The 13,175-nt window shown below is 28.8% G+C and overlaps 1 protein-coding gene and 1 non-coding gene across 2 annotated transcripts; one reads left to right on the top strand and one right to left on the bottom strand.

Moving 5' to 3' along the window:
* The first annotated feature begins 4,580 nt into the window (after nucleotides 1-4,580).
* Nucleotides 4,581-5,288, top strand: LOC123301380 (zinc finger protein 415-like). Its single transcript, XM_044884117.1, has one exon. The coding sequence runs from the start codon at nucleotides 4,581-4,583 to the stop codon at nucleotides 5,286-5,288; it is 708 nt and encodes a 235-aa protein (XP_044740052.1).
* Nucleotides 5,289-6,727: 1,439 nt separating this feature from the next.
* Nucleotides 6,728-6,799, bottom strand: Trnaq-uug. Its single transcript has one exon. It is a non-coding gene; the product is annotated as a tRNA-Gln (tRNA).
* Between the last annotated feature and the right edge of the window lie 6,376 nt (nucleotides 6,800-13,175).

Raw genomic sequence — 13,175 nt, 5'->3', positions numbered from 1 at the left:
TACAATCTTGGGACTTAAATTAGTATACCTTATAATACAGTGTGTAGCATTTAAGATGAAGACACCCATATACTTTCGTTATTTATAGGAATATTCATTTGAAATTTTTTAGTTATACAGGGTAATGGGCTACGTTTAAGATACTTAACCGAAATCGTACTAAACAAAACTTTAAACTCAGCTGACTAAAAATTGACAAATAGGACCAATTCTTAACATTTTGCATAGAGTTTCTCTAGATGCCCAAGGCCTCGATAGAGCAGATTTTTATCAGCAAATAATAAAAGAGTAATATTTATCGAGCAGTTTAGTGCTATGTGTAGTAGCCTCTGAGCTGAAATTCGAAAAAAATGAAAATTTGCAAACTTTGCGAATATTTTCGGAAAAATCTAATGGTTTTAGAAAATTTTTACAGAATATCTTTTTGGATTTAAATAAAACGGAAAATTTGTCAAAATTTTTGTGTATCGAAAAACTTAAATTTTACCTGTAGTCGAAAATTGTTTAATAACTTTATTCACGCTGGTTCTCGAGTTTTCGTCCTCGAAATACAAAATTAGAATAAAAAAAACCTAATAAAAACAATCCTAGATGAATTGAAACTAGAGCCAGGCTAAAGAAGAGATGGTGGGCAAAGGCAGAAAATCTAAATGAGCTGCAGCGCCAGGGAATTGAACATCAAGAAATTAGAATATTGCATCAAGTATATAGTTTCGACTATTCTACATTGTGACAACAAGTGAACAAACATTTGGGTAACCAAACTAAAGGAAATTTATCAGACTGTGATTCAACTTCCTGAGTAAGTATAATTAAGCATTTTGTCAAAAATGATTTTCTTGGGTAATTGTGGGTAGATAAAAAGAAGTGGTTTATACCGCATAATCTAACCAGAATTATTCATTATATACTTGTTTTTTTTATTAATAATAAATTTTCATAATTAATATTCTGGGTGCTCGTCAATATATAATGTCGTTGGAATATATGTCTTACCTTTTTACTAAACATCGTTCGATAGATATTCGCAGTCATATCTTTCAGGTCGATAGTTGAACGACGTTTCAATCAAACAGCTAGCCAAATGACTTGGATCGATAACGTATGACTACTTGCCCAGTCCAGTAAATTAAATTTAGTCCCACTTTCTGCCACCTGAAATCAACACACTGTCAATATGGCGTCGACTAGCAACCATAGTTTTGATTGTAGTGACACTTTAGTATTTGATCTCATGATTACTAAATAACATTATACAGTGCAACCTCGATATAACGAATCTGAAGGGAACCAGTAATTATTCGTTATATCAAGTAATTCGTTAAACTGAGGTTTGTTATATTGAGGTTAAGTTGGTCTAAAATTCGTTATAAAGAGGAAAAAAGTGTCGGAACCTCTCGCGACATGAATTACATACTATGGAGTATACTAACTGTCATATATTGGTGGGACTTTATACGTTATATAAAGGTTTTGAATTGACGAAATTCGTTATTTAGAGGTATTTAAATTTTTTATGTAGTTGAAAATTCGTTATAAAGAGGCTGTTCGCAAAAAATATTCGTAATGTAGAGGTATATTTTATATTGACTCTTATGGACAATTCAAGGGGATTGCGAAAAATTTGTTAAATCGAGGAATTCGTTATATTGAGGTTCGTTATATTGAGGTTCGTTATATTGAGGTTGCACTGTAATTTTTAATTATATAAATAAACAATTTCTAATGTCGAATATTTCATCGTTTTTGTCAAATGGTCACCCTATTGCGTGAATGGCCTAAGCATCAGTCAGCCAGTTCATTAAACATGCTATTATAAGTTACGGCTGAATATCATTAAGGCACTAATTGAACGGCGTCGTTTTAGTATAAAGGCTAAATTGTTAATTGAAGTGCTAATTAAGTTAATTGAGCCTTTGAAAAAGAAATTGTTTGTTTGTTTTTTGGTTTTTTTTTTTAACAAAGCATATAAGTTTTATAACAAAATTTTATTTTTATTTTTTCATAATAATTTGAAAGTTACATAAAGTTTGAAAAAACTTTTTAACTTTTCAAAAGAGAAATGTAAACGCCCAAAAAAGACGTACGACGTAATATTTTCTACTTTTTAGTACAATAAAAGCTTGTCCCTAAAAAAGTATTTTTATTTAAATTTTTTTGCCCACACCCTAGGGAAAACCTTTCCAAATATAGGCAAATGGGATTTTCTAGGGATAGGCTGAGGGGACACCATTAAAACTTCGTATCAGGGTTTATATCAACAAGCTCCTAGGTTTGATATAACTCTCCTCTGGGACCCCTCCCCCTGGAGCCGTGGAGCTTCAGGGGATGAAATCGTCAAAAGTGGTCAAATCAACCCTACCCGAAATTGATCAAATATTATTTAAAATGTCTTTTTAAGCAACTTTTGTAAACTACATCCTCCTAAATATTATATTAAATCCAATAAATACCTAAGATAAATAACCTTCATGAAATTTAAACTTGGTTCAAATATTTTTCTTCCGTAACTTTAATGACTGGACATTTCAACTAAACCATTATTTTAGTAATTAATATATTTTTATACCATGTATATATGAAATATACATAGTATTTTAAGTTTAGTCCCAAGTTTGTAACGCTTAAAAATAATGATGCTAGGAAAAAAATTTTGTCATAGGTGTTCATAAAATCACCTAATTAGTCCATTTCCGGTTGTCCGTCCGTCCGTCTGTGGACACGATAACTCAAAAACGAAAAAAGATATCGAGCTGAAGCGTACTCAGGACGTAAAAAGTGAGGTCAAGTTCGTAAATGAGCATCATAGGTCAATGGGGTCTTGGGTCCGTAGGACCCATCTTGTAAACCGTTAGAGATAGAACAAAAGTTTAAATGTAAAAAATGTTCCTTATCAAAAATTAAACAACTTTTGTTTGAAACATTTTTTCGTAAACATCACTGTTTACCCGTGAGAGCGCCAATTAGGCGGAAATTTTATAATATGTACTATACTTGATTAACAGTTATGTATGTGTCACATGTTTGTATGTGTAATGTGATAAAGAAATCAACCCCTGACTATGCATGGTATTTTAACAATTAACTCAGTCAATTGTTTGTTTTCACTTGTTATTTATGTCTTATTTAGCATCTGTCAAAAGAAACATACCCATCTTTAGCTGTGGGGCAAGCTAGCGCAATGAAAATTTGGTATACCGAAAAGTTATTTTAATGTATGAAACTACAGATATATAGACCTTTATCAGATTAAAATAGACCTTTTTAATGAAAAACAGAAATGCTTTTTGATAATTTTTTATGAAAATATAGGTCGAGTAGAGCCTGTAACTCAAAAATTACGCATTTTTAACAATAAAAACATTATGAAAAAAATTGAAATATTTGAAATATTTTAAAACGATTTTTTTTTTTTGCTCCACCGCACACGTGATCTGTGGTGTCAATCCGACAAGCAATGACAATAAAACAGTGTCAACAGTTGTATTAATATATCACTATTATCAACTTTAAATGACGTCAAACCAACCTTCGTGTAACATCATGTGTTTCCGGATCGTTTTCGCTAATTTGAATTTTAATGATTTTCAATGTCTGTTTTCTCGGTCAAATGGCTTCAAAAAAATTAGCAAATTTATCAAGACATTTACTTTCATTTAAAAAAAAAGAAAAAAAATGTGAAAAAGGTCTATTATAAACATAAAAATTACAAGTAATTCTAATAACATTATCCAAAATATTATAAATATGATAATTTCCCAATTCAATATAATCTAACAGTATTTAGTCTGTGAGACATAGTAGACCTTTTCATTTAAAGTGACGACAAGCAATTGACTGAGTTAATTGTTGAAATATCATGCGTAGACAGTTTTAATTACGTAATCGTTTGTTTTTTTGCGACATGTCAGTAAAGAAAGATAGCTACACATAACTGATATTTCCATATAATACATTCTATATAATTTGCACCTGATTTGCGCTCTCAAGGGTAAACAGTGATTTTTACGAAAAAATGTTTCAAATAAAATTTTTTCAACAAGGAACATTTTTTACACTTAACCTTTTGTTCTAACTCTAACGGTTTACAAGATGGGTACTACGAACCCAAGACCCATTTGACCTATGTTGCTCATTTACGAACTCGACCTTACTTTTTACGTCCTGAGGACGGTATAAAAATTTCAGCTTAATATCTTTTTCGTTTTTGAGTTATCATGTCCACAGACAAACGGGCAGACAACCGAAAATGAACTAATTAGTAATTAGGCGATTTTATGAACACTATACCAAAATTTGATAACAAAGATAAAACATAAATGATATTGTATTGCTTGAATAGTTTTTTGACATTCAGCCCAGAAAACAAAAAAAAATCACTTTTTAAAATGAAAAGGTCTATGACATGTTGGTACAAAATCGAGTGTAATTTGTTTGTCTACATTCAGTATTAATCTGTGGTTCTTGGCTGGTCTATAATATAAAGTATGTGGATTTTATATGTCAAAATCAGTTTTGAATGTATTGAATTTTTGATGAGGGAATATATAAAAAAATAGATGAAATCAATTTGATTGAAAATGGAAGTTGTTAAATTTGATCATCCATATGCATCAATATCCGTAAAAGGTGAACCCGATATTGAATCACTTCAAACAGAACTTATTATTAAAGAAGAAATAAAAGAGGAATGTGATGAAACGTCTGATAAATATTTAAGCTCAGTTATGAATTTAGAATCAGAACTCATTATCAAAGAAGAGTTAAAAGATGATTATGATGAAACATCTAATCAATATTTAGGATCAGATATGAATTTAGAGCATGCCGTTTCAAATGCAAATTTTGATGATACAAGAAATATTAACAATAATTCGATACGACAATTTGTATGTAAACATTGTGGAGCAATGTTAAACAAAGAAAGACGTAGGAAAAATTGTATCGATTCGATGTTTTGTGATAGAAGATGTGCGATATTATCTGAACCTAGCGATACAATTACCCAAAGAGAGTATCAATTCTTAAAATCAAAAGCAAAACCATTTAAGTGTACTACTTGTGACAAAGTGTTTTCAAATAAGTTAAGTGTAATGGCACATAATATTAAAGAACACGTTGGTGAAAAATGTTTTACGTGCCCTGATTGTAAACAGATATTTTCTGAACGAAACGATTTACTTGCCCATAATATTAAGTTACATCCTAATGATAAACGTCAAAAATTACATATTAAATGGAGACGGCGAAACAATAATCAATTTTTGTATAAGAGACCTAGACCATAAGGTAAATGTACCATATTACGGGATTTTTAGGCATAATGCACTTTGAAGCTGATTATTGAAATAAATATAAATATTTCCACTATAAAAATTGGTTTGTCGTATAAAATGATTTATTGAGAATTAGTTTTGATCATTTTTTCACCCCAAAGTCTTTAATTTATAGTATTAAACGTTAATTTTCTGGACTTTGAATTTGTCTCTAATTCCGTGATAAAATTTGGCTTTGAACCTGATTCCGGGAATGAAAGTACATAATTACGGGATACACACTTAACATAGGTAAATTAAAAAATTGTTCTGTTAAATGTAATTAAGATTATTGAGTATTATCAGATAAAATTTGATTGAAAATAAAAATTTTTAATTTTTAATTAATTTTAAAAAAATCATAACATACTGCGGAATACTAATGACAATAAATCACTGGTATTATAAATATTATCATGATTAAATTAATGAAGTTAATAGAATTATTATTTTTTAAATTCTTTTAATAATAGTAAAAGTTATTTTAACATTAATAATCATCAAAAATTAATTTAAATAACAAAATAAAATCAAGTTTACACATTATATACTTATCATAAAAAGCAAGTAATTAAGCATAAATTATGCCAAATTAAAAAAAAACATATCCCGTAATTACCTCACAAAAATCTACGGTATCTACTGCTTCAATCAGTAAAAAATATTTTAATATTTATAACACCACTTTTAAATGAGAGTTAAAAATAATTACTTCTTATTTTCCCTAATTACGGTAGACTCCCGTAATATGGTTCACTATCACTGAGTTAAGAACATAATTCCGGGAATCAAAATTTAAAGAAAATAATTAATTAAAATAATTTGAAAAAGCTTTAAAACGATTCATTTATGTAGCATTTTTAAGCAGTATTTATATTTTTTACTTTGTTATAACGGTGTAAACAATGAATTAAAAATATAAAAAAAATACATGAATATTCCCTATTAAATTTTTTTTTTTTTGATATTAATTTCGATTGGTTAACAGATCGGTGTAGTTACCTATATTGACTTACCTGTTGAACAGATCTACACCGATTGGTTAACCAATCGAAATTGGTAAAAAAATAAAGATCTATTAATTACGAAAATAATTTTATAGCTTGTCTGAAAAAAACTGTTAATAGAAAAAATTGATTAAAATTAATTTAAATAAAAATAGCCGTGAACACTTTTCGATAGAGAAACTATTACAGCATTGTTTAAGAATCAATAAAATTTTATAAAAAATATATCTCATCTAGTTATCAGATGGGTGAAGATCCATGGACCTTTCGTCTCGAACTCAGATTAGTGGTATCAAAATCCGAATAGATAAAAACTAATCAATAAAACTGTTAAATATTAAAGAAATCTGTATGCTTCGCAAAATATAAATTCAAAATAATTTCGAAAAATATAAAATTTATTATAGGTTCTACCGAGATTTGAACTCGGATCGCTGGATTCAAAGTCCAGAGTGCTAACCATTACACCATAGAACCTCTATATATGAATTACAAATTTTACAGATTAGTTTGTGACTTTCACAGATAAAAACAAATTTTAAAAATACTTTTTTCATGAACTGACTACACATACTATATCTCTGATAGTTGAGTTCAATATCATTTTCTATATTGACTAGCTAGATACTGGTACTATTATAAAAAACAAACGTAGACGATCGCACATTATGTATCAGTAATTTGCAAATTATAACCCGCAAATAAAATTAAATTAAAATATTTTTAAAAAAATACTACACCTATAAGGTCATATTTTCGTCTCATTAGATATACCTACGTTTTTATTATTAGACAATTTTTAATGAAATGAGTTTTTTGCCTTTTTAGGTTTTATAACGCATGAAATCCCTATACCTACATTACAAAAAGTACTCAATGGATTTTAATGAAACAATAACTTACATACATAATATATCAGAATAGCACATGAACTATATTTTATAAAGATATAAAAATATAAAAAATCAATTAATTTTTTGATATTTCACTGATCATCTATGAATGTCTTTGTAAATCATAAATTGAAGATTCCTGTAGAAAGGGTGAAGGAGATGCAATTTGAGGCCATCTGTTCAATCAATGTTTTTTTTTTTATTGAAAACTGTATATATATTTTGAGTAAAATAATCCCTATCTCTATTTCGAGTGTTAAGGAAGGAGCATAACGAAGAGTGAAGGCTGTAACGCGGAGAATTTACATTTTAACTTAGCGAAGCGAATGGGATCAAAAAGTATTGACTTAATTCGCATACAAATTTTGAGCCCTCTTACTCAATTTAGTGGAGATTTAGAGGTGAGTAAAGACATAAAACCGCGAAAAAACATACGTTTTTATCGCTAAAATATCGCGTTTTTTTCTGGTTGTACCTATGACTCGCAGGAAATCCGCTCGATGCTCAAATTGTAGCTTTTAATGGTATCTTGTGAAAAATATCCCGTTTTACTTTACGTTTTTCCGGTTCCATTACGGATTAATAATTATGCAGAGGTTGTAGGGCAACTCTCAACAAAAAAATTGTGACGAAAATGTTTTTTCAAAAAGATACCATTAAAAGCAACAATTTTGTGCCTCGAACGGATTTCCTACGAGGCATACAAGTCGAGAAAATAAATGGCGAAAAATTAAATTTTTCCGCGATAAACCCATGTTTTCTGGTAAAGTTTCCATCGTATTTGAACTCATTTCCTCTCATTTTCAAAAAATTTTTCTTAAAAAAACTACTCTTTGCATTATAATTATCTCTCTAAAAACCGGACAGGTATTTTTTTAAACACTTAAATACGAAAATTCTCAGCCTGTGCTACCGTCACTTGACATAATAATAAATTCAAAACAAAAATATTAAAAATGTAAAAGAAGAAATAAAAAATTTTTATTTTTATTTTCAAAAAAGAGTCAAGGGAATTATGGGTTCGTGTGTTGTTGTATGACAAAATATACTATATTTATAAAAAAAAGAAATATTTAAAAAGTTAGCTTTTGTGACATTAAAAATCTAAGGGATTAGTACTTAGATATATCATCATCATCTGTATTCGGTATCGTGGAGTTTGTTTATACAATTTTTATTGCTATAAGCGCACACATTTATTGATGTGAGTCGAGTCGTTGTGGGTATGACATGATAGCACGCGATTTTAAATTATTTTTTATATGAAATGTTCCCATGAAATTTGTTATTCTATTGTGTTTTATTATAAATAACTATACTTACAATTTATTTTATTTAGTTTTTTGTAATTTTTTAAAAATAAATATGTGGGTGGTTTTAGAGACATATCAAAGGAATTGCATGAAATATTTAATACTTCTGTGGTGTAAAAATAAGGCTGTCCATAAAATACAAATTTTTAGTTCTAATGCGTTTCATATTAAGGGGCTATCCGCGGAAACAAAACACAAAAAAGAGTCAAAGTTCGAAAAATTTGAAAAACGGATTTGAATGCGGTATTCTGCATTTGATTCGTTGGAGCGTCAGAAAACTTGAATTGATGAGTCTGTGACTTGAATTGATTTATAAAAAATTAAAAATATGCAATTTGGATAAATAATATGCATTTTATAATTGTATTTTAAATTAACCGTAAATATGAGAAATTCACAATTTGGTTAATAGTGTTGAAAATGATTCCAAGCTTGTTACTCATTTGAGGCCGCTGAATACGAATATCGCAACATAATTTGTCTCTGAGGTACCTGGTGCCTAGGGTAAATGATATCCTCGTTGTCTCCTGGAGTTTGCGGGAAATTCGTTATATAATCGGTTCAAACTCGTTACATGGGGGTTTTGGGTCGCTGCACACGAATATCGTGACTGAATCGGGCACCAGGTACCTCGGAGACCAATTTTGAAGTAATGACTCATAATAAATTTTACTTTATATTTAACAACGTTTAATTTATCTACATTTATTTACTCACGTACAATAGCCTTATTTTGTATACCATATGAAATATTTATGAAATATATCAAGGTATCCTAAGTTTACTCCCAAGTTTGTAACGCTTAAATAAAATATTGTATAGGTATTCATAAAATCAATCATTCAAGGGTTCAAGACGAATTTAGCCTGCTCAGGACGTAAAGTGAGGTTGAATTTGTAATTGAGCAACATAGGCCAAGGTTGTAAACCGTTAGAGATATAACAAAAGTTTAAATGTAAAAAATGTTCCTTATCAAAAAAATAAACACTTTTGTTTGAAGCATTAGGACAAAACTTTGGTGCCCATCTTCTCCAAAATTATATAAGAATGAGAGTTGAACATTCAACTAGTAGTCTTGTGTAACATTTTCGAAAAACAAAAACAAAATTATTTCCGAAAATTTTCGAAAACCAAATAAATGGCTTCCGAAAGGTCGCCATAATAGAATTCTTAAAAAATTTATGTAGAAATATACTGAAATATTCTGATTTTGGGTCATAATAGCACATAATTGTTTTATCGTAGTAACTTTTAAAAGCGTAATTTTTAAACTGTATATCATGTGACCTAAAATACGAGCAAGGCCTGGTGTGATGTCATACAGACAAAAACTATCAGTTCAGTGTATATCTTTAGTCAGTGCATTTCATTTGTGCCTATATTTATTTATTAAAATACTACATGTCAAAACTTAAAAAATGAAAACGATTTTGTTTACAAAAAAATTTATTCTTGCTCTCATTATATTATCTAATTTGTAATAAAAAAAAGCAATGATTGTGATGAATGAATGACATAAATATTAGAATCGCAGAAAAAGAGACTAAGAATCAACATAGATGTGGATTATGGTACGAGTTACGCTATGGGAAAATTACTGCTTCGAAACGTTTTGAAGTAATGACTGTTGATTTTACCAATATTACGTCCCCAAAATGGATTACAGCATTTTTGACAGATTAAAAAAGTTTTAAAATTTAAATTAATTTAATGCCAAGAAAGCGTGTTATTTTTGCCAAAATGTAATTTTTTGTGGCTTTTTATTAGGAAAATCAACATTTTGAAGTAATTTTTCAAACTTAGTATAGACTACCCTTGTGTTCGTTTTTTTAACTCTTTTAATTAATAAAAAAAGCTCGGACATTCAACACTTTCTATACATGATATTTTAACAATTAACTCAGTCAATTGTTTGCTTTCACTTGTTTGCAAAATAATAATCACTTAAAAATTGTATTTAAATGTTTGATCCCTATAACATATGGACCAAGTAAGCGTGTGATATTTTGCACCAAAAATTTTCTTCTACTCTAGGTAACTTGGAAATTTTACAGCCGCTTCTTGGTCCATTGATCCAAGATAACGATAATTTGTCTTGATAATTTCTCCTAAATTGGTAAACCAAATTGAGCGTGTCCTCATTTTATTTAATTTTTTTTTTATAAACAATTGCAAAAAAGGTTCTTTCAACTAAAATTTATGATGTGTTTTACAAATATTTTTCAACCATTTTTGGAATAATTAATGATTCTTTTAAGTACAAATAATGTTTTTGCGGTATGTTCCATCATCATCATTATATTTTACACTTTTGTATTTTAAATGAATCAAAGAGATGCGAACGATGTAGAATGAAGATGAATATGGATGATACAACGAATACTAATCATGTGTTGTGTTGTGTTCTGTTGTTGTTACCTAATCATTATTAATGGTAACGTTTATTTATATTTCAAAAGAAAATGTAGGCCAATTTAAAATGTATATTAATAATATTCACATGTAATGTATGTATGTATGTATGTATTTATGTTTGCTATTGTAGCTAAAAAAGAAATATACGTTTCTAAATTTGTATCAGTAGATCCCGTTAAATCCTGTTTTTACAATTATATAAGGTTCCATATTATTATTAAAACATATTTTATATACTCTGTACCACATCACAAGCGTCCTAAAAGTCTAAAACCCTTTTATAGAAGGGAGTGATACAAATATAAGATAAATTTACCATATTACTGGTTGTTTAGGCACAATGCACTTTGACGCTGATTATTAAAATAAATATAAATATTTCCACTATAAACATTGATTTGTCGTACAAAATGATTTATTGGGAATTAGTTTTCACCATTTTTTCACGCTTAAGTCTTTAAAATACAGTATTAAACATTAATTTTCCGGACTTTGTCTCTAATTCCGTGATTAAATTTGGCTTTGAACCTGATTCCGGGAATGGAAGTACATAATTCTGAGATACACGCTTAACATAGCTTAATTAAAAATAATTGTTTTATTTAACGTAATTCAGTTTATTGAATATTTTTATATAAAATTTGATTAAAAAATAAAAAAATTGAAATTTTTAATTAATTAAAAAAAAAAATCATTACATATTTTATTGCTGAATACTAATGGTAATAAATCACAGGTATTATAAATATTATCGTTATTAAATTAATTAAGTTAATAGTCACTGTTATTTCTTTATTATTTATATTTTTTTTAACAAAAATAACCATCGAAAACTATAGTTCAAATAAAAACAAGTGAAAACAAACAATTTACTGAGTTAATTGTTTGAAATACCATGAAATACCATGAAATACCATGTCAGTGTTGATTTCTTTATCACATAACACATACATACATGTGACACATAGATACATAACTGATAATCAAGTATAGTACATATTATAAAATTTCCGGCTAATTGGCGCCCTCACGGGTAAACAGTGATGTTTACGAAAAAATGTTTCAAACAAAATTTTTTTATTTTTTTATAACGAACATTTTTTACATTTAAACTTTTGTTCTATCTCTAACGGTTTACAAGATGGGTCCTACGGACCCAAGACCCAATTGACCTATGATGCTCATTTACGAACTTGACCTCACTTTTTACGTCCCGAGTACGCTGTGAAAATTTCAGCTCGATATCTTTTTTGGTTTTGAGTTATCGTGTCCACAGACGGACGGACGGATGGACGGACAACCGGAAATGGACTAATTAGGAAATTTTATGAACACTTATGATAAAATTTTTTTCTTAGCATCATTATTTTTAAGCGTTACAGACTTGGGACTAAACTTAATATACTATGTATATTTCATATATACATGGTATAATAATTAATTACAATAATTTGAAAATTTTTTCATTCCAAACCATTTATTTATTCATTCCAATCAACATTTTTACATATTTAAATGTGTTAACTTACCATTGAACTAAAAATATTCATTCTATGCTATTTTTTCTATAGTTTCTATCTTTACTGGTTTGCCCTCGACTGCTTCTGTCGGTTCGAACTTTATATACGGGGTGTTCCAAACCACCCGTCCAGGCTGATTATTCTGAATAGTTAGAGTATCCAGTCGAACACATTGGCCAATAATCTCACAATGGCATCCAACTAATTGTAAAATTCATTCTATTTTAAAAATCGCATTATCAAATTTTTTCATCTAGATATATTAAAGAAGAAGTGGCTGATCGATCAACGCAGAGTTGAAACCGCTGAGTCTAGAAGCATTTTGTACACACGTTTCTTAAATGACATAAGTGTGTACTAAGAAGGAATTTTTGGAAATTCATTCCCTAGGGGGTTAAAAAGGGGATTCATTTTTGTATAAGGAAAACCTATGTAAATATAAAGAAAACCTATGTATAATGTCATGTTACTAAGGTTTTTTTAAAATTCATGTGGTTTATAATATTTACTACAAAAGCAGTATGTTAGGATTGTTTCTTTGTAAATCTGAAAGTTGTACGCATAATTTGAAAATATGGTTATAAATATACTGGGTGTTCCAAACCACCCGTCCAGGCTGATTATTCTGAATAGTTAAAAAAAAAAATTGAAACGAAAAAACACGTATCAAATATTTTTTGAAACTCTATCTAACCATACCAAAAACACCCTC

Source organism: Chrysoperla carnea, chromosome 5 (genome assembly GCF_905475395.1).
Source record: "Chrysoperla carnea chromosome 5, inChrCarn1.1, whole genome shotgun sequence".
Lineage (NCBI taxonomy): Eukaryota > Metazoa > Arthropoda > Insecta > Neuroptera > Chrysopidae > Chrysoperla > Chrysoperla carnea.
The sequence above is the reverse complement of the archived record's forward strand: the minus strand, read 5'-3'. Positions and strand labels throughout refer to the sequence as shown.